The sequence below is a fragment of the Canis aureus genome, chromosome 35 (assembly GCF_053574225.1).
Source record: "Canis aureus isolate CA01 chromosome 35, VMU_Caureus_v.1.0, whole genome shotgun sequence".
NCBI lineage: Eukaryota > Metazoa > Chordata > Mammalia > Carnivora > Canidae > Canis > Canis aureus.
This window is the reverse complement of record NC_135645.1, coordinates 17,530,036-17,551,231: the sequence shown is the minus strand read 5'-3', so window position 1 is coordinate 17,551,231 and position 21,196 is coordinate 17,530,036. Positions and strand designations below refer to the sequence as shown.

The window sequence follows — 21,196 nt, the reverse complement described above, 5'->3', positions numbered from 1 at the left end:
GATAGTCTGATACTTAATGTAATTAGCAAATTATGAAAATATATTTAACTTCTAAACATAAATTCAGATATACTATAATTGAAAAATAGAAGTAAATCTAAATTCACTTAAGTCACATGAAGATATAAACAGGGAAGAAAACATCAAGCAAAATTAATGGTTGGAAACTATAGCAATAAAACCAACTAAAATATGGATACAAAAACTATTCTTAAACACTATTTACAACATTTGATTCAAATGAAGAGTACTGGGGCACCTGGGTGGCTCGGTGGTTGAGCATTTGCCTTTGGCCCAGTGTGTGATCCTGGAGTATTGGGATTGAGTCCCGCATTGGGCTCCCTGCATGGAGCCTGTTTCTCCCTCTGCCTCTCTCTCTCATTAATAAATAAAATATAACAACAACAAAAAACAAATGAAGAGTACTGAAAAATTCTCTTGTATTAAAGAGATACATGAACAAGGATATTTAACCTATGCCTTAAAATTAAACGGCCAAATTAAAAACTATTTAAATGAAAGAAATTAAATGCAATTCACATTAGAATCAACAAATCATAAATGTCTCACTATGTAGCAAGGGCAGAATCCAAATTATCCTTGTATAAATCAAAAGAAATTCATAATGGATTGGAAATGATATGGGCAGATCAACATGGTATATTTTAAAAAGAGTAAAACACTAAAGCTACTCAATAATTCTACAAATAGCTTTTTAAGATGTGACAATGTACTCATTTAACACATCAGATATTTTCTATTTTTTCATATTATTTCTCTAACTATTCATTGCATTTTTTTCAAATTTAGAACTAATACCATAAATCTGACTGCATCTTAAATGCAATAATACAATTATTTTAAGTTTAGTGAATTTTCTTTTTTGTTATTTAGAGAAAAACTTCTCTGGCAATGCCATGCCTTCTTTTATACTAATAATTGTATTTTCAATTTCTTAATCTCTAGGAGGTTATATCAAGAAAGTTTGATTTTAAAATCTAATCACAAATGAGAATAAATTAAAATGCAGAAGTGGAAAACAATCAAGAAAAAGAGAAAAACCTTAGAAAAACAATAATGGCAGTCAAGAAGAACATTCTAATAGAAGAACCAAAGAAGCTTTAAGCAATAAAAGCCAGAAACAAGAAGTAAAACTTTTAAGACCAAATAAAAATATTTATCAGATCAGGTACTTTACTAAATTAATAATTAGATAATAATTGGCTATTGTTCCGGAGTCACAAATTACCTTCCCTACCACACCTCCCCTGGAAGATAAATACACAATGTCTATATACTGAGATTCACAGTTTCTGGACTTATTTTTCCTCCACTTAAGCTGTGGATCATTGCTATCATATGAGAGTGTTTGTTCAACTCCTCTTGCTGAAGTTTCACCAGCGACTCTTTCTCTTCCAATCGACCTTCTAATTGGGCCTTCTGAACCTCTAGGGAGGAAGCCTAGGAATTGGGGAGGTGGGGGAGGAGAAGGGAGGGAAAATGAGTTGAGGAAAACAAACTTAGCATGTCTTCCCTTCACAGATATCTAAAGATGTCCTATTTTTCATTTGTAAAACAACCATGTCAAAAGACACATTACAAATATGTATTATATTTTTGTTAATTAAATTATATGGTAAGGTTAAGTAATTATTAAAAAATATAATACAAATTGGAAAGACAATTCAGTCTTTTTAGTCAAATTAGCAGCTAAATTTTGCAGAAAACACTACACATTACAACTTAGAATCATTATTAAGATGACTACATCAAAGCAGAAGCAGGAAATCAGTAAATGCAGCATTAAATTTTACACCTCTTCTGTCACTTGTGCTCTAGAGTTGTTGAAGTGGTCATTTAATCCTGGTGTGTTCTCACCTTCCTGGTAGCAGATGGGGCAGAAAATGCTATTCCTAGCTACCACACACAAACAACCATGATAAAATGTGGAATGAGCCACAGTGAACTTAGATTCAGAATACTGTGTAAGTCTACTGTTGCACTTAGCTTTGTGACAGACCCTCAGAAAGTAACTCAAGACTCAGTTTCATTTGTAGGTTGAAAACATTTATTGATACTTATTTATTAATATATTTGTCAAAGAGAAGATTAAGAAAACTGTTTTAGAGTCCTCTGTAAATTATAAAGTTCTTCACGAATAGGAACTACTGTTATTATTCTCATCTCTAAATGCAGGGAGAGGCAGCCACATACAGCACCACCTACATGTGACATCCAGAACTGGGAACCCTTCTGTATTTCCTCACTTAAAAGCAGTAACTGCTGGCACACAATATATATTAAATAAGTTTTTCCATGATTTTAGGAAATACAGGCTTTCATATTTTGAGAGAACCTTTATAAAAAAACAATGGTCCATTTTGAAATTGTAGTATCTTCCAAATAAAATTACTAAAGAAACAGAATTGTAACTTATCCAAATTCACCTTCTCCACAAAATCACTTACTCATTTGTACAAATGAGATGAGAACTCAACAGATTCTTACCTTAATGCTCAATTCTTTTCTTATTTGTTCTGTTCTGTTTATTTCCTTTCTAAGGATATCAATGGTTTCTTCCTTATCTTCCCTTTCTTTCTGCAAGATTTTAATCTTTTCTTCTTGCAATTTTGTTTTTTGTTGCAAATCTTAAAACAAACAAACAGTCTGTTATATGCTCAGAGGTCCTATATCGATGTTACCCTGAAAAGGTTTATTAGCCACTAAGTAATTAGAGCAGAAGAATGATAAGATGGGAAGATGAAGAAGTATCTTCCTGGAAATAAAAGTTTTATAATATCTGATGAATAAAAAAACACCACAAAACTCTTCCCCTAGGCCAATATTCCATAGAAAATGCCAAATCTCCACGTCTTTCCCTCTCTGTTTCTGATATTATAAAGAGAGTAACAAGGAGAAAGAAATCCTCATAGCTTAAGAGTTAGCAAAGAGATGGAGAAAAGTATGAAAGATTATATAGGCAGATGTCTGTGCTCTAAGGCAAGTGAGTTAGAACACAAATATTTCTGTGGATCATTTCAGAGCTATTGCCTCTAAGAAGCTGGTAACTAAAAGTTACCTAGCACTGCCACCTGCTGTTACATTCTTTTAAAACTATTTTAAAAAGACAATCATTTCCTCTAATTCCCAGATTTAAAAAAAATAAATTGTTTTTTCAACTTAATCAATCTAACTAAAATGCTCTGTAAAGTATTATATATAGCAAGAAGAAGGGAGCTGTTTAAAATGTGATATTAAGTTTTTAAAAAAATGAGAGTAGAAAATAAAATCATGCTGATTTTTTTATTAAATAAGAAGCTACTTACTTGCTAGCTTACATTCTCTGTCTACAAGTTGGTTCTGTATTTCTTTTCTCTGTTCTTCTTTCTCTAATAATTGGGCAATAGTTCTGAAGTTATAAAAAAAATATAGAAGAAAACAAAAAAAAATTTTTATTTTTCTTCCCAATAAGTATTTGAAGAGAATATTAGTAAGAACAGTAATTACCTTTACATTTTGCCAAGTATATATTTTATATCTAAGATAAGTGATAATTAAAAAAATAAGTGATAATTGTATTAATTTTATCTATAAAAAACAATGCTTTGTATAAGAGGAATCACTGTTTTTTAAAAATCCAAAGTAATTAGAATTAAGAACTAGAGATTTTACTTTTCATTTTGTTGCTTGAATGATTCATTTAACTTTTTCACCGTCTCAATTTGTTTATTCAGAGAATCACACGTGGTCTGTAAATCTTTATTCTTCTTTTCAGTGGCTTCATTCCTGAGAAAAACAATATGAAAAAACAAGTTGATGGGATCCCTGGGTGGCGCAGCGGTTTGGCACCTGCCTTTGGCCCAGGGCGCGATCCTGAAGACCCGGGATCGAATCCCACATCGGGCTCCCGGTGCATGGAGCCTGCTTCTCCCTCTGCCTATGTCTCTGCCTCTCTCTCTCTCTCTCTCTCTCTCTCTCTCTCTCTCTGTGACTATCATGAATAAATAAAAGTTAAAAAAAATTACAAAAAAAAAAAGTTGATATTTTTATGGAGGCAAACATGATGGAGAAAAGAAACTGTGTGTCCTTTATTATTTCTTCAAACTGCAAACACTGAAGGTAAGGAGAGAAATGTCATGAATAAGCAAGACATAAAGAAAGTTAGATTAACTCTAAAACATATTAAAGATAGTTTTGGCTGACTTAGGAGGTAGTATTTACTCTAAAAAGGAAATGTGCAAGGCACTGACCTCATATTTATGAATACAGAGCTTTGCAGATAACATAATTAGCTATATAATTTGCTATATATATATTATAGATATTTTCATAGTTAGGTCCAGAATTTTTTTAAAAACTTCTATAAAAGGATGAAGTCTATTAAAAAACAAAAAAATCTGCCATCATTAGCCTCTTCGGCATAACGTATATTGAATTAAAAATGTCAAACTAATGAACTAGTTGAGGATATTAAACTTCTCCTTTCTTTAGAGCTCTGCATCTAACAGTCCTGCTTAGTTTACTTGCAAAGTAAACACAGTAATACTTCCTTAAGTGATACTTTGACACCGAAGTATCTTAAGCATAAAATGTCCTCCTCCCTTCACTAAGTACAAACTGGTGGCACTGGCCAAATTTGCCTAGAAAGTGTTTTATCCGTCCCACATGGTTTTGAAAATACTGAATTTGAATGCCTTTAGATAGTCCCTACCATTACGAATGCCTTTCTTTACCCTTCTGGCTCCTGATGGCAGGAGTTTTACCTCTTGGCCCCTTATTTATTATCTGGAACAACAGCGGGTCCTGGAAACTGGATACTTCTGTGGGACCACTGCTTACTTTTTCTCACACCCTGACTTACCACCAATAGTCCACTCTATCAGGGCTGCCTCAAGCAGACTTTGAAGAAAGTTGTTGCTGGGAGAAAATATCCTGTTCAGGAAATTTTAGCATCACAAATTTTCTAGATGCCATACATTTTTCCACCCTTCATTTTTATTGATGGGCAAGTAAGTACATGAACCTTACAAAATTAAAATTTTCTAGATCTCTAAATAAATAGCATAAATAGAGCATTTTTTCAAATCTTAACCAATCTTAAATTATAAATTAAAACAAAGAACAAGTGAACCAGAATGTTTTAATTTTTATCGTTTGGTAGAAAATCTGTAATTGTTCCTGGTCTTCTTTATATTTCAGAAGTTTTAAAATTGATCTAAAAGATTAAAAAATTTGACAAAGGAGGAAAATGTGATCAATCTCACATTTTGTTAGTAAGCATATAAATAAGTGTAGCTTTTTTGGAAGGAAACTTAATCCATCAAAAATTTGAAAGCACATACCTTTTAACCCTACAATTTACTTCTAAGTATTCCACAGATGTAGTCACACATATAAGTAAACCATATTCAATGACATTAAGAAGAAATACGGACTACAGATTTAGCAATGATTTTAACACTGACAGCTGTATTTCCCTGCCATTAGACTGAATACTATGAAACACATTTGATCTGCAGAAATGGCCAATTCATGTGGCTCAACTTAACGTGAATTGTGATAATTAAGGTCCCTTAACATTTACGGAATGCCTGTGTATTGAGTACTGTTCCAGGACCTGTTACAGAACAAAGAGACTCAACCTGTTTTTGTGGTGCTAACATCCCAGATGACAGAGGACTGCATGAATACATGAAAGAAGCAGAGTCAACTGGAAAGAAACAGAGACCTGTATTCTGTTTCCAACTTTGATCCCGAGTTTGAGTAAGCAATACTTGACTTACTTGTGATGTGTAAGTTTCACAAATTATCAGAACATGTGAATGCTTACAAAAGGATTTTAGGGCCACAGAAAAGAAATGCTGTGTGTTCATTTTAAGTTTTAACTTTACACAGGAACTTTTACTTTATTAATTTACCTCTGAACAAGTTCCATGTAGGATTTTGTCAGTATTTCATGTTCTTCGGCCACAGACTCTAATTTCCTATTATGTTGGAAGAGATGCTCAATATCACTCTGTGCTCTTTCTGATTCAACCTGCTGTGCCTTCAATAACACACCAAGCTCTTCATTTTTTCTTTCAACTTCTCTCAACATACCAGCAAGTGTCCGTGCCTAAAACAAAACAGAAACTTTTCTACTATCATGTATGTAATATGCTCAGTTTCTACAATTTGAAAGGTTTACCAAATATCTAATAGGCTAGCATCTATTGGGTTATATAAGGTTTTGTTAGTCACATATACGCTGTTATAGTTCTTTTACTTAATAGATTGTTCTGACTAGAATAATCCTGGTATGACCAGATTCATGGAAATGAACACAATTATAACAACATGAAGGTAGCACTACATTCTGTACCCCATTGAAAGAGTATGTGTGGTCCTTGGAGCCAGCCATTAACACTAAACCAGAAAGTTAGAAAAATCAGTTTTCCCATTTCAGGTAGAAATTTAGAATAAGATCTTAACTATATCACAGATGTTAAGCAAACACTTAAAATTAAACTAGCACAATCAGGAAATATACCTAAATTAATATGTGACATGGAAAGAAACAGAGACCTGTATTCTGTTTCTGACTTTGATCTTGAGTTTAAGTAAGCAATACTTCACTTACTTGTGATGTGTAAGTTTCACAAATTATCAGAATACATGAATGTTTACAAAAGGATTTTAGGGCCACAGAAAAGCAATGCTGTGTATTCATTTTAAATTCTAACTTTACACAGAGAATCAATTTGTGACATGAAATATTAAAGAAACAGAAAACTAGAATGAGAAGTGAACTTTCCCACTACCCTTTAGCCTGAAAAATACTCTCATTTTGAACCAGATAAAAACCTAAGCCCTTCTCTGTTTTTATGACAGTCTATATATAAAGCAATAATACCCTACTATTTAGTGTTATTTTTATAAGAAGCCTTTCCAGTAAAATGGATAAAACATTAAGTTCTCCAGTAAAATGTAAGACATGTCCAAAATAGAATCTAAGAATGTGCTATGAGAAGAGAGAGGACAAAATTATTTTAATATCACTAATTTTCTTTGTTGCGATTTATGATATATTTAACATGCCATCAGTCAAGATAAACAAATCCTTTTCAAAAGAAGAAAAGGAAAACGTATGGTTATATTTATTCATATTTTTTCAAATACATGTACTCTGAGAAAACTCAATGGTATTTTATGTGTCAGTAATTTTAATGCCTCTCTCTAAAGTGATGACTTTATTATAATTCTTTATAAATGACACTGAACTGTTGAGACTCTGTTTATATTTGCTAGGAATTCCATATTATTGCAGTAAGCTCTCACTCCTAATGTATACATTGTGTGCATATACACACACAGCAAATGCCAAACTTTCTAAGCATCTACTATGGGCCAAGTACTGAGCTTGCTGGGGCCGGGAGATACTGAAAGAGTTTCTGACATTGAGGGTAGGGGGAAGGTTATATAATTTTCACATGTGTGGGACAGCTTCCTAAGAAATGGGGATATTTAAACTAAAATCTGAAGGATTATTAGGAATTTAGGCAGAGAAAGAGGAAAAGGTGTTCCAGACATGGAAGAGCAAGTTACAAGGACAAGGAAACCTGAGTATGTCAAGTAACTGCAAGGTAATAAAACTGTATAAGAAACTGCAAAGTAATCTAATATAGTTGATTGCAGAGAATGCACAGAAATGCAAGGAGATGCAGAATGAAAGTAGTTAGAATCATGTGTGCCAAACTAAGGAATTTAAAATCATCTGCTGAGTAAAATGGTAAGCCACTGCACAGTATTTAGCATAGAAGCAATAAAATCAGATTGCAGCCTCACGGATCATCGTGGGAGAAAAGGGAGGGTGGAACCAAACGCAAAAGACAGATGACTTGGGATGCACATAGAGGGTGGTTGAGAAGAGGGCTCCAGACTGAGGGTATAGAGACTAGAGGCTCTGCTATGATTTATATAAAAAATGAAAAGGATTTGGTCCATAGCAAATAGGGCAAAAACAGAGATAAGGCACAAAAAAGCAATATTCGGAAGGTAGAATCAACTGGATTTGGAGAATGACTAATTGTAGGAGGTAAATTATGTGACTTCTACGTTTCTGGTCTGGAAAACTTTGAAGAACAAGAGGGAATATATAAATAAGAATAAAATTTTAAAAAAGGTAATGAGTTCAGGATTAGTCATGCTGAATGGGAAGTATTTGTGATATATTTAAACAGAGTTATACAGGAAGCATTTAGTACTTAGTAAAAAGGATCTGGGCTCAGCACATAAAACTGGTGGCATTAACATTTGGTAATGACTGAAACCCTGGGCCACCCAAAGAAGGACAAAGGGCTTAGAACATAATGTTGGGAGAAACCAACAATTGAGGGTTGAGTGGAGAAAGAGAAATTCATAAAGTATATAGGAAAAGAATATCCGGGGATCCCTGGGTGGCACAGCGGTTTAGCGCCTGCCTTTGGCCCAGGGCGGGATCCTGGAGACCCGGGGTCGAATCCCACGTCGGGCTCCCAGTGCATGGAGCCTGCTTCTCCCTCTGCCTGTGTCTTTGCCTCTCTCTCTCTCTCTCTCTCTGTGTGACTATCATAAATAAATAAAAATAAAAATAAAAAAAAAAAAAAAGGAAAAGAATATCCATTATGGTAGAAAGAAAATCAAAAGGTAATGGGGTAATCCAAATTAAAGGGGGGAAGGTGTCAAGATGGAGGGAATAGTCGTATCAAATGCTGAGAACAGTTTACTTCAGACAGGGTAACCGAAATATAACTAAAATTTTGTACACGTTCTACTTCATTTATTTTTCTACTTATTGGATAAGTCATTATTTATATTGTACACACCTCCGTCTCAGCTTGAGTTCTTTGACAGCGATATTGAGCAATCAGTCTATCAGCCTGTGCAAGGGCTAGAGCTTTTGCTTCCAAAAGATCTTGTAGTCTGCTTTCTTTGGACTGTAAGAAAACATACCATTGACCTTTATCACAGAAAACATCTATTAAAGCTTAACTGTTACATAGAGCTAAAATAAGTTTGTACTCACGGCTAATGTGGACAGTTTCATCTCATATACATCCATTATGTCAGATATTCTCACATCATTAATTTGATCCTTTACCTAAGTTTCAGGACATCAGTAAAAAAAAAAAAAAAAAAAAAAAAATCAGAAAATTTTAACACTCAGCACAATAAAAAAATAAATGCCTAGTGTGAAACTAAATCATTAAAGCTTCATGAGTAACAAAGTAAAGAAATGAATGTCTTGTGAGGTGTTTCACAAACATTTCGCTAACCTGGCTATTGCAGAAGGGTATCTGGGTAGGACTTGGTATGCTTGTGGGACAGATTTCTTAAACAGGGACAGAGAAGATGAGGGTGGGCTAACTGGGGATGACTAGGGGGGAAAATGCTGTTTTAAAATGTGGGGATTTTATAGCTAATCTTTTTCTTCCCAAAATTTCTAGAATATTGTTATTTTCATATTAAAAGGCTTCATTGATCAAATTTATATCTAAAGTTATTGAAATAAATGTTAATAATCAGGGCTGACATTTAGTTGGTATGTACCAGTCAGAATCCCATTTAAAATGGCTATTTACTCACCACCATTCCAGCCTGAAGTTTCTCTATTAATTCCTCAATGTTCAATCCAGGAACTCTAGCTTTTAAAAGTGGAGGAGTTAAACATTTTGCAGATGTTGGAAGACTGTGATTTAGTGATTGCAAAGGCATTCTCCTGGGCATATGTTCTGTTTCCTGCTGTCTGTAAGCATTGTTGGCTGCTATACTTTCTCCAAGTCTGAATAGGAATAAAAAATAATAATCATTACAAAAAGTACAGGAGGACGAGGAAGAGGAGCCTGGATGCCTCAGTTGGTTGAGCATCTGACTCTTGATTTCAGCTCAGAACATGATCTCCGGGGTCATGAAACTGAGCCCCTCCACAGGTTCTGCGCTTAGCTTGGAGTCAGCTTGAGATTCTCTGTCTGTCCTTCTTGCCTGCTTGTACGCCTGCTCTCTCTCAATAAATAAAATCTTAAAAAAAAAAAAAAAAATAGGGCAGCCCCGGTGGCCCAGTGGTTTAGCACCACCTTCAGCCTGGGGTGTGATCCTGGAGTCCCGGGATTGAGTCCCACGTCAGGCTCCCTGCATGGAGCCTGCTCTTCCCTCTGCCTGTGTCTCTACCTCTCTCTCTCTCTGTGTCTGTCATGAATAAATAAATAAAACCTTAAAAAAAATAGAGGAAAGTCAGTTAGTATAGAATTAGAGAATCTCTAGAATGGATCTTTCTGGGAATATAAGTCTTCAGATGTTTTTTAAATCATCTTGGCATCTATGATGAAGTCAAATTTTAGAAAATATCCTAAATATTTGACAAGGAAATGCTTTTCTACTTACAACCTTTTATAATGACAATTTCACCTCTGGTTTGGAGGCACTAGAACTAGTCTGTGAGTATGGATTATTTGTAAAAATTTAGTAGTGTTAATGCTTCCTTCTTACCATGGGAAACATCAGCTGTCCTTTACCCATGTCCTTCCATTCTTGTCCTTTCTCACTATATTCTCAGCAACCTTACTTCCATTCTGCCCCTTCCCTTTCCGTCTTGGTCCTGCCTCAGGGTCTTTGAATGAGCTGTTCCTTTGCCTACAACATTCTTCCCACTAGATCCATATAGAGTTGGTTCCTTCTTATCATCAATCTCAGTTCAAATTCACTTCCTCAGAGAGGCTCCTCCACCCATACTAGCATGCACATTATGAAACCTAATTTTTTTTAACTTGTCTCCAAAATAGAATGTAAGTCATATGACAGAGGCCCTGGTCTAAGTTACTGCAGTATCTAAAATGACAAGAAGGGCCCTCACATGTTGTTAAATGTCTAAATAAAACAAACATACATAAAAAAGCTTACTTATGTACCCACCTACCCCATCCATTCAGCATATAAATTTACCTTATTAAACTAAGAGGATACAAAGGCATAAACAGACATGAGAGTAGTATCTAAAGAGAGTGTCTAAAGAGACAATGTCTAAAGGAAAATTATAGAACACCAGTAAGAGAGGGATTGCTGTGATGTAAAGAAATGGTAGGAAGAGCTCATCTGCAGAGACGGAGGAGGAGACTCCCACTTTCAGTGAAGCTGAAGCTTTCCATTCTGAAACACAGAGTCTTTCCTTTATGTCCAATTACCACAACTGGAGCAACCAAACCACCATAAAATCAAGCAGCTTCACAAATCATTTCTACATTTTAACTTGAGAAGCTCCTTATTTGTCTATTTGTTTAAAAATAACTACTATAAAATAAAAAGAATTTTGATTATGTGGTCTCTACCTCTTATTCTCCACAGTTCTTAATCTCCTAATTTATGACCACTTAAATTATTAATTCTGAGAAATGAGTTTGTAGAGTCTCTTAAAAGAAAAAGCAGAGGGGTGCCTGGGTGGCTCCATCAGTTAAGCATCTGCCTTTGCTCAGGTCATGATCCCGGGGTTCAGGGGTTGAGTCCCATGCCAGGCTCCCAGCTCAACAGGGAACCGGTTTCTACCTGCCCTTCTCCTCCACTTGTGCACACGTGCGTGTGCTCTCTTTTTCTCTCTCAAATAAACAATTTTTTTTAAAAAAGATTTTATTCATCATAGACATAGAGAGAGAGAGAGGCAGAGACACAGGCAGAGGGAGAAGGAGGCTCCATGCCGGGAGCCTGATGCGGGACTTGACTCCATCCTGGGACTCCAGGATCCTGCGCCCTGGGCGAAAGGCAGGCGCTAAACCGCTAGGCCACCCAGGGAGCCCCAATAAATCTTTAACAATAGCAACGTAGCAGAGGTTAGCAAACTTTCTCTTAAAGGACAAAGCAGTAAGTATCTCAGACCTAAGGGGCTGTATAGTCTCTGTTACAACTATCCAACCCTGATGTCATAGCATGAATGTAGACACAGAAAATACAGACAATATGAAAATGAAAAGGTGTGTCCTTTTTTTAGTAAAACTTTATTTACAAACGTAGGCTCCTGCCGGTTATAGTTTTCAGATCCCTGCATACAGAAATGTCTTACCTAGTCACTAACATGCTTCATTTTATTCAAATTACTTTTGCAAATTCATTTATATGTGGAACTTAAACTTTTATTTTTTTAAAGATTTTATTTATTTATTCATAGAGACAGAGAGAGAGAGGCAGAGACACAGGCAGAGGGAGAAGCAGGGAGCCTGACGTGGGACTCGATCCCGGGTCTCTAGGATCACACCCTGGACTGAAGGCAGCGTTAAACCACTGAGCCACCCGGGCTGCCCGGAACTTAAACTTTGAAAAATTAATATAGAACTCAACTGGACACTTAGTTTACAGAGAGCCCCCCAAATCTCATTTTTTTTTCAAATATAATATATTCTCTTAATGTTTGAAATTAATGAGTCTAGTGGACAATTCAGTCTGGTCATTATCTATTCCACTTTCCAAAAGTTTTCTTTAGGAATCTTCCCACTGCCTCCAAACTAGTTTTCAGTCCATGTAGTTCTCACAGATGAACCTTTGGTATCTGCCAAGGTCCTTCATTGGCAAATGACCCAGATTTGGTCAATGAAAATAATGCCTAGGCTTATCATTTAAACAACTGGGAAGGGAAAGCTCTTCATTTTTTTTTTGTTTTGTTTGTTGGTTGTTTTAGTCCTAAAAGCCATGTTGTTTATGAAGTATTTAATCCTTTAGAACAGATTCCCCTCTTGTCCGCTGGCAATCCTATGGTTACCTACAACCCTTAAACTGAGGAAGTTCTTCCTCACATCTAAATGTCTTTTAAGCTTGTTTGCTTGTGGGATTTATTTATTTATTATTTCTTTAGTATAGCTGACACGGGGAAAGCACATTCTTTGTAAGAACTGAACTGGTAAGATGTAAGTATAGTCCAGAAGCCACTATATTAAATAGAGGAGGTGAGAGATGGAGTGGCATAGAGCCTGGAAAATATATTTAACCCATCCGAAGCTACTTTTCTCTGAGCATATACCTGGTCTTTTCAGTTACTGGAATCAAATTTTCTTTTAAGCACTTGAAAAATTACCGTTATAATGAAGTCTTTGATTCACAAATTTTCTAGTCTTTCTACATCAAGGACTACTAAAGAAACACAGCAAGATATTCCAGCACAAGAGATACACTGCAAATGACTACAACTCACACTAATGCAGGAAAATCTGGCAGTGGAGCAGCTTCCAATAATATTCCCAATCCAGACTGTACTTGTTCTCTATTATCTGATGTTAAAGCAAAAGCCAAGGGAGTAATCAGGCGTGGATCCTAAGCAAATCAGAAACCAGAAAACAAGAAGCACAAGGAATAAATAATGTCAGGTTTTTTACATCAAGGTGAGTAAACAGAGCTAAATCATAAAATGATACTACCCAAATTCTGAAAGGTTTCTATCTGATATCTGAATGCATTTATTCATCTTTACTTTGTTATAATTATGCAGTCAATATGAACATTAGCTTTAAAAAAATGTGGGCAGGCTGGGTCCCCGCGGTCCTCCCCGCTGCTCCTCCCCGCTCCCGGGCCTCCCGGCCTCCCCGGTCCCCGCGGCGCAGCGGACGGCGGGCGAGCTCGGGCGCGAGGTCCCGGCCCCGCGGACATGGAGCTGGAGGCCAAAGTGAAGAAGATGGGCTTAGGTCATGAGCAAGGATTTGGAGCCCCCTGTTTAAAATGCAAAGAAAAATGTGAAGGATTCGAACTACACTTTTGGAGAAAAATATGTCGTAACTGCAAGTGTGGCCAAGAAGAGCATGATGTCCTCTTGAGCAATGAAGAGGATCGAAAAGTGGGAAAACTTTTTGAAGACACCAAATATACCACCCTGATTGCAAAGCTAAAATCAGATGGAATTCCCATGTATAAACGCAATGTCATGATACTGACCAATCCAGTTGCTGCCAAGAAGAATGTCTCCATCAATACTGTTACCTATGAATGGGCTCCACCTGTCCAGAATCAGGCATTGGCCAGGCAGTACATGCAGATGCTGCCCAAGGAGAAGCAGCCAGTGGCAGGCTCAGAGGGGGCCCAGTACCGAAAGAAACAGCTGGCAAAGCAGCTCCCCGCACATGACCAGGACCCTTCAAAGTGCCATGAGTTGTCTCCCAAAGAGGTGAAAGAGATGGAACAGTTTGTGAAGAAATATAAGAGCGAAGCTCTGGGAGTAGGTGATGTCAAACTTCCCCGTGAGATGGATGCTCAAAGCACCAACCGAATGTACATCCCTGGTGGGGACAGAAGCACCGCAGCAGCCGTGGGGGCCATGGAGGACAAGTCGGCTGAACACAAAAGAACTCAGTATTCTTGCTACTGCTGCAAACAGAGTATGAAGGAGGGTGACCCAGCCATCTACGCTGAAAGGGCCGGCTATGATAAGCTGTGGCACCCAGCTTGTTTCGTCTGCAGCACCTGCCACGAACTCCTGGTCGACATGATTTATTTCTGGAAGAATGGAAAGCTATACTGTGGCAGACATTACTGTGACAGTGAGAAACCACGATGTGCTGGCTGCGATGAGTTAATATTCAGCAATGAGTACACCCAGGCAGAAAACCAAAATTGGCATTTGAAACACTTCTGCTGCTTTGACTGCGACAACATCCTAGCTGGGGAAATATACGTGATGGTCAATGACAAGCCGGTGTGCAAGCCCTGCTATGTGAAGAATCATGCTGTGGTATGCCAAGGATGCCACAATGCCATCGATCCTGAAGTGCAGCGGGTGACCTATAACAATTTCAGCTGGCATGCATCCACAGAGTGCTTTTTGTGTTCCTGCTGCAGCAAGTGTCTCATTGGGCAGAAGTTCATGCCAGTAGAAGGCATGGTTTTCTGTTCAGTGGAGTGTAAGAAGATGATGTCTTAAGAGGAAAGCACCAAGCAATATTGAGTCATAGCTATCCTAAGTGGTCTGCATTTCTACTGTAAAATGCAATTTGGAAAAATAAATGGAAAAAAAGAAACTGTAAAGGAAACCAGGAGATTGTGCTTAGTATCTTTCTTTGCTGTTTTTCCTCATCAATTTTTTTTTCATCTCAATTTTTAAAACCTGCTTTAAGCGTTTGAATTTTAAAACAGTGAAGAATTTTATCTTTCCCTAGCTTTCCACATATAAAATCTTGGAGGTGGAAGCTTGGATTTAATTAATCTTCATATGCCTATCCCCCTGTGCCAAACAAACGGTATATATGAACACATAAAATTAGTGTGCTGAACGGAAAGATGCACACTGCTAGCTCTATGTTCTTTTTCCTCCCTTGTGTGAAATGAAAGGAAATTAAACTTGCCCTAATGCCAAGGCTCTACATTTATTGCCTTATCTTATTCACTGAACTTTGTAGTGATACTCAGTGAGTTCTTCTGACAGAGAAAAGAGAAAGCAGAGTACAGAGAGCTCTTATCATTCTAATGGCTTTGCATTTAGGCAGAGGTGGCTTTATCGCATTTCCCTATTTTTTTTTTTTTTAACTTGCCCTACCTCTCAGCATTCTCTTTGTAAGCTGATGACCTCTCTCCGTGGCCTTAAATACTTTATTGTCACATGTGGCATCCACTTTTTTTTCCTTCTTTTTTTACTTCTGTAGATGATTTCAGGCTTGGACGTAAAAGCCAAGCCATTCATTTATGTTTTCAATCCAAAGAATATGTATACTGTTTCTACCCAAGAAACTGTAACTTGTAATGATTGCACTTGTCTACCATGGTTTGGATGGACTTTTTTTTGCATGAATTTATTCTATTATAATGGATACTGTCATATGGTGCTTCTAAGCCTGTTCAAGGGGATGTATCGAATGTCTTCTTTGCCTGTATACTTCCATCCTTAGATATTTCTAATGTTTATTTTTCCCTAGATACTTCAATACATAGCTATGCACTATAAAAATGAAACTGAATGAAATAAATGAGTGAATGATATGTATATTCAAAATAAAGTCTCTTTCACTTCAAAAAAAAAAAAAAAAAAAAAATGTGGGCAAAGTTTTGAACGCTTTTGTTGTGCCTATGAAAATCATGTCCTAAATATTTTGATGAATTTAAAATACCATCCACAACTGACTGTTTTGAATTATTGTTTTAATTCTGCTACACTTAGAAGAAAATCTGGCTGTAAGAAAAAATAATTATCATTTCTAATTAAAGTCAAAAATAAAAGTAAAATTCAAATTAATTCAATTCTAATTCAGTAACTGAAACAATTATGCTTAAAGCATAAGTCCTTCATGTCAGTAAATATTTTACATTAGTACTGTAAGCCTTAAATCATTTATTCTGAAAACATCTAATTGACAGATAATCAGTTTGACTCAATTTTTAAGTTAACAGAGAAAAAATATTAAAATATAAATCCTTTATAGTTATCTACATTTTACCAGTGTCAAGTGTCTTGGAAGTAGTCAAGTATAATCTTAGGCCACAGAATCATGTTAAGAGACGGCCTTTATCTTTATAACCCTCATAGTAACTCTTTGCAACCACTCCCATGGAGGGGGATCATTACTTTCATTCTGTAGTTAAGGACACTAGAGCTCAGACAAGTGAAATAGCTTGCTCAAGTCTGCACCAACTTGATTGATGGTGGAGTCAACATCTGAACCCTATCTCCTAAGCATTATGCTCTCAAAGTGCACAAGTGGCCCCTGAATAAGGTTTCAGTTTTGCCTTCTACCCTGTCTAGACAGATATCAGAGCCATCTTTGTTAAATTATTATATTAACCCAATTGACGCATGTTTGCTAAGTATCTATTAGAAGTCAGGTTTTGTGGCTTTCAAGGTAAACATCAGAACTCAAAATCTGTGAGTTAGCTATTCTCTGCCTACCCTCTCTAATCTTATTACAACTCACAATCAAGTCCTTTTCTTCCAAATGTGTCCCTTATCCCCTTAAAGCACTACATCATCAACCCCACCCCAAAACTCCAAAACAAATACCACATCCCCTTCACTACAATGCCAATAGAAATAAACGAAGAAACATAAAGGATGACAAGAAAGGAAAAAGGCTGAGCAAGCTCTACTATCAGCAACATCTTGTACATTATAATCAGGAGCATTTATGTTCAACTCCTGCAAAACTACATAAAATTACCATGTAGTAGGAATACTATAGAGTTACTTAGGCAATTAACTTTCTTCTGACGCCCAATTCTAAGAGAAACAGTTTCTAAAGAATATTAAAACAGAAACTCATACATTAGGGAGCATTTTGTATAAACAAACTTCAATATTTGAAGAGTTTAAACCCACCTGAAGGATTTTATAGAAGCTTACTTCCATACCAGGAACCAACTGCTTAAGTTTATTCATCAAATCAAGGGTTTTCAAAACTACATCAGCAGCAAGTTTGCTTAAAAGTAAATCATATTTAAATTAGATAACTAAAGAATTGCTTAGAGCTTTATTTCTAGCCATAATTCTAAAGAAATTCTGAAAAACCAACACCTGTTTTTAAACCTTAGGGAGATAAAGTATTGTTTCTTTTCAGAAGTAAAAACACAGTAGAGACCATTATCCTTATAGCTCAAGCCCCGAAAAGAACAAATTGGCCTTAACAGTCTAAGTTGAGACTGTAATCTCAAATACCAGCATGCTTCCAGTTTCTGTACCACATTACTAACAGCATCAGCAACATGACCTATTTAATTCTTAGCTTTGTCACAGGCCTATCAACAATAAAGGGCAATCTTAAGCAATACAGAATCTTAATATTTACCAAATAAATTATACTAAGCCATGTTCTTAGCCTCACTGCAAAAGGAATACAAAAAAAGAAAAGGTAATCTGTGTTCTGGAGGACCACAATTATTGGCAATTACATCATTTATAGAAACTGAAACAAATCAATATCTAGCCATTTAGTAGGTTCTCAATAAAGATGTTAATAGACTTAATTCAAATGAGAGGGGAGGATAAAATCTCATCACTATCCATGAAAATTCACCTTTAACCATTAAGTCTTGACTGACGTGCTAATGAAAAGAACTGTCTGCTAGTAGGAAACTTTCTGTAGTAACCGATTTCCTAGTAATAAAAATATGACCTGTTTTTTCATGTTTTTGTTTAAAACAAACATAAAATTACTGAGGCAACGTGTCAAAAAGAATCTCTAGAAAAGGAGTACAAAGAACCTTAGATAATAAGTTAAAACACCATGACACAAACCTAAACAATAAAAAACAAATCATAGATGTTAAGATTATCCTTTCTTTAAGCACATAATTTATGAATTGAATGAATTTTTTAAGAACTATGAAAAAACTTGTTAATTCTCCACTACACCTTGAGTTAATAGTGCATACGCAAGGATTATCCTTCAAAGGAGAGGAGAATTGCTACATTTTCTGATTTTTATTACATTTGGCATTATCATTTTGCCATTTGGATTTCATTATACTCACCACAATTCAGAATCTGCTACCTTTGTTCCAAACCCTAAATCAATCTTGCCATACGTAAACTGTTGTTCTATCAGAGTGGTACATTTGATAGTAGTCAGAGTTTTTGCAACATGCAGTTTTAGAGTATCATCTCCACAAAGAGGTAAGTTTTGTTAAGGGATACAAACAAAAAATCCTAAAAAAAAAAAAACCCAAATCCCTTATATTTGTTTTTTTTTTTTTTAAATCCCTTATGTTTGTATTGCTTTACAGTATTGAGTGATTTCATACAAATTATCTTGTCACTTCACTTCCACATAATTATTGTTAATATTAACTCAATGACATTAGTAAACTACAGCTCAGAGCATTTAAGTGATTGGTAAGTGGCAAGAGATGGGACTAACATCGTCTGTTACTCTGCTGGATGCTAGTATTTGGTTAACAGATTACAACAACGGTTCAGTATTTGCTGAACTAAGAGTAGTTATTTTTGCCTATATTGTAATATTACAAGTTAATTTGAATATCATGAAAAAGTGGTCAAACTTGGCTCAAAATTGGTACAATTTTGAGGCCTGCATATATTATAGATATCTCTAAGATCAAGCAACATAATCATGGGTCTCCACAGCAGTGGTTTTCAAATTCGGCTGCATGTTAGAAACACCTGAGTGATTTGAACAGTCAATTACAATCTCCCCACACTTCACACACTTTACTCCAATTAAATTAGAATTGCTGGAAGCAAGGTTCAGGTGTCAGGATTTTTAAAATGCTCTCCAGGTCATTTGAATACATAGCCAGGGTTGGGAAGCACTGCTGTAGGGAAGAGGAAAATTAAGGAGCAGCAGTTCCAAGGAGAGAGTAAATAGATATGGAATTTGCTCTAGGGCAGAATGAAGTTGAACAAAGTCTTGTAGCTCTGAGATATAAGGAAACCTGACCAGGTAAGTATGAAAGATCTGGTAGAGATATAATGGCTCTTTACCGATAATAAAATAGCATTAATGAAAAAAAAAAAATAAATAAATAAAATAGCATTAATGAAATATTTTAAAAATGGAACTTGGGCTTCAAAAAGATTTAGAATCAGCTAATCTAAAAGACAAAAGCTAATAAAAGACCTAAGAGAATCAGAATACAGAAGTTATTCAGTGACACTAACTGAAAAAGTTTATTTTTTGTAATGAACTTTGTCTTTATAATATTTGTCTTTTGTATAATCTAGTGTGATGTCACTCTTATTAAAACATTTCTAGAGGCTTTAATTTTCAGTAAAAATTATAATATAAGCTAAAATACTGACTCTACCAATGTTTATTCTGATATACTGAACAAAAGGTGGCACCATGAATCATCCAGACAGCAATTAGCATTAGAGTAACACAGCAGTTATCTTTAGAATGTATCTCTTAACCTCAATTTGTGATAAAAATGTCCACAAAAAAAAAAAAACAAAAAAACAAAAAAATCAAGTTTAAAAAGCATTCTGAAAATACTCCTTAATTTAAAAGTTTTACACGGAAAAATGAGGGAAAAAGTCTGGACAACCTTTTTAGACTCCTCACTGAGAATTAGTTTTATAGTTTAAACTTCAATAATTCTGAATAGGTATAAGCATAAGAAGTGACTAAAGTACAATTAAAGACAAAATGTAGTAAACGTAATGTTAGAACAAAAAAAAGAGTGGTTAGTTTCCATGTTTTAACAGTAAAGGATATTTAACAAAACTTCAGTGGCCTTGACCATCCTTTCACATTTTTTTTTTAATAAGGCTTCATCTAGATTTTTTTCTGTGAACTGAAGTTGGTCAAGGATTGTAGGCAGCAGAAGGCTCACAAAACGGTCAGTTGAGGAACAGTTGGCAGTATCTGCAACATCCTGGAGAATTAACCACCACCAATGATGAAAAATAAAAATAAAGATGAAATACAGAAAGTAGAGATAATAACTGAGTTGTCATGTTCTCATCAAGTCTCTTAGAGTTACTTTAGTAGTTAACTGACCTGTGTCTCCTTTTTAAAATCTACCCTTTTATCTCATTTTGATGGCTATGATGACTTGTCTTAAATGGAACAATAAAGTTTTAGGTTATTCAACTGCAAACAAGACTTTCCAATAGATTGTGTCTGTGATTTGAAAACAAGTACCCTGAAATTGCTAAGTGAAACTGCAATAATTAAATAACCACCACTGATCTAAATACTTTACAACCACGAATAACTCCCAACAAGAATCTCAAAGAGTTTTAATTTTTTTAAAGAGTTTACTTATTTATTAGAGAGAGAGAGAGAAAGAGCAATCATGAACTAGGGGAAAGGCAAATAGAGGCAGGCTCCTTGCTGAATAGGGAGACCGACTTGGAGTTCGATACCAGGACCCTAAGATCATGACTGGAGCTAAATTCAGACACTTAACTGATTGAGCCACCCAGGTGTCCCTCAGTTTTTTAAATGATCAACAGTCAAGACCAACATAAAACATAGAGTAATTTGTGCATCATCTTTGACAAATATATTTAACCACTGATACGCATTTTTGTTTGTGCACAGGATCCAGTTATGAGGGGAAATACTGTAGGAAGATACTATAGTAGGCAGAGTAGGTATAAAAAATAGGGACAACAGTAGAAAATGCTAAATAACCTAGACAGTAGAATCTACCAGAATGTAATGGCCTCTAGGGAAAGAAATTTTGTATCCTAAGTGTCTAGCAGTGTCTGGTATTTTCCACTCCATCTGAGTAACTGAATCCAATGTTCCTATATTAATCCACTCAA

The 21,196-nt window shown here is 35.7% G+C and overlaps 2 protein-coding genes across 2 annotated transcripts in view; one reads left to right on the top strand and one right to left on the bottom strand.

The window, feature by feature from the left end:
- Nucleotides 1-1,086: 1,086 nt before the first annotated feature.
- The window catches only part of CIP2A (cellular inhibitor of PP2A), a 37,117-nt gene continuing 17,007 nt past the window's right edge, over nt 1,087-21,196 (bottom strand). Inside the window, exons 10-21 of the mRNA XM_077884396.1 lie at nt 20,139-20,298; nt 18,436-18,577; nt 17,285-17,384; nt 13,187-13,305; nt 9,604-9,799; nt 9,044-9,118; nt 8,844-8,954; nt 5,919-6,115; nt 3,673-3,786; nt 3,327-3,409; nt 2,509-2,648; nt 1,087-1,461 (exon numbers count right to left, since the gene is read on the bottom strand). Of these exons, the coding sequence (XP_077740522.1) occupies nt 1,291-1,461; nt 2,509-2,648; nt 3,327-3,409; nt 3,673-3,786; nt 5,919-6,115; nt 8,844-8,954; nt 9,044-9,118; nt 9,604-9,799; nt 13,187-13,305; nt 17,285-17,384; nt 18,436-18,577; nt 20,139-20,298 (1,608 nt within the window). The 3' untranslated portion in view covers nt 1,087-1,290. The remainder of the gene's footprint in view (nt 1,462-2,508; nt 2,649-3,326; nt 3,410-3,672; nt 3,787-5,918; nt 6,116-8,843; nt 8,955-9,043; nt 9,119-9,603; nt 9,800-13,186; nt 13,306-17,284; nt 17,385-18,435; nt 18,578-20,138; nt 20,299-21,196) is intronic.
- LOC144305510 (testin) lies at nt 13,541-15,334 on the top strand. The gene has a single exon (XM_077884397.1). It carries the CDS (start codon nt 13,637-13,639, stop codon nt 14,900-14,902), a length of 1,266 nt encoding a protein of 421 aa, XP_077740523.1. The 5' UTR covers nt 13,541-13,636; the 3' UTR covers nt 14,903-15,334.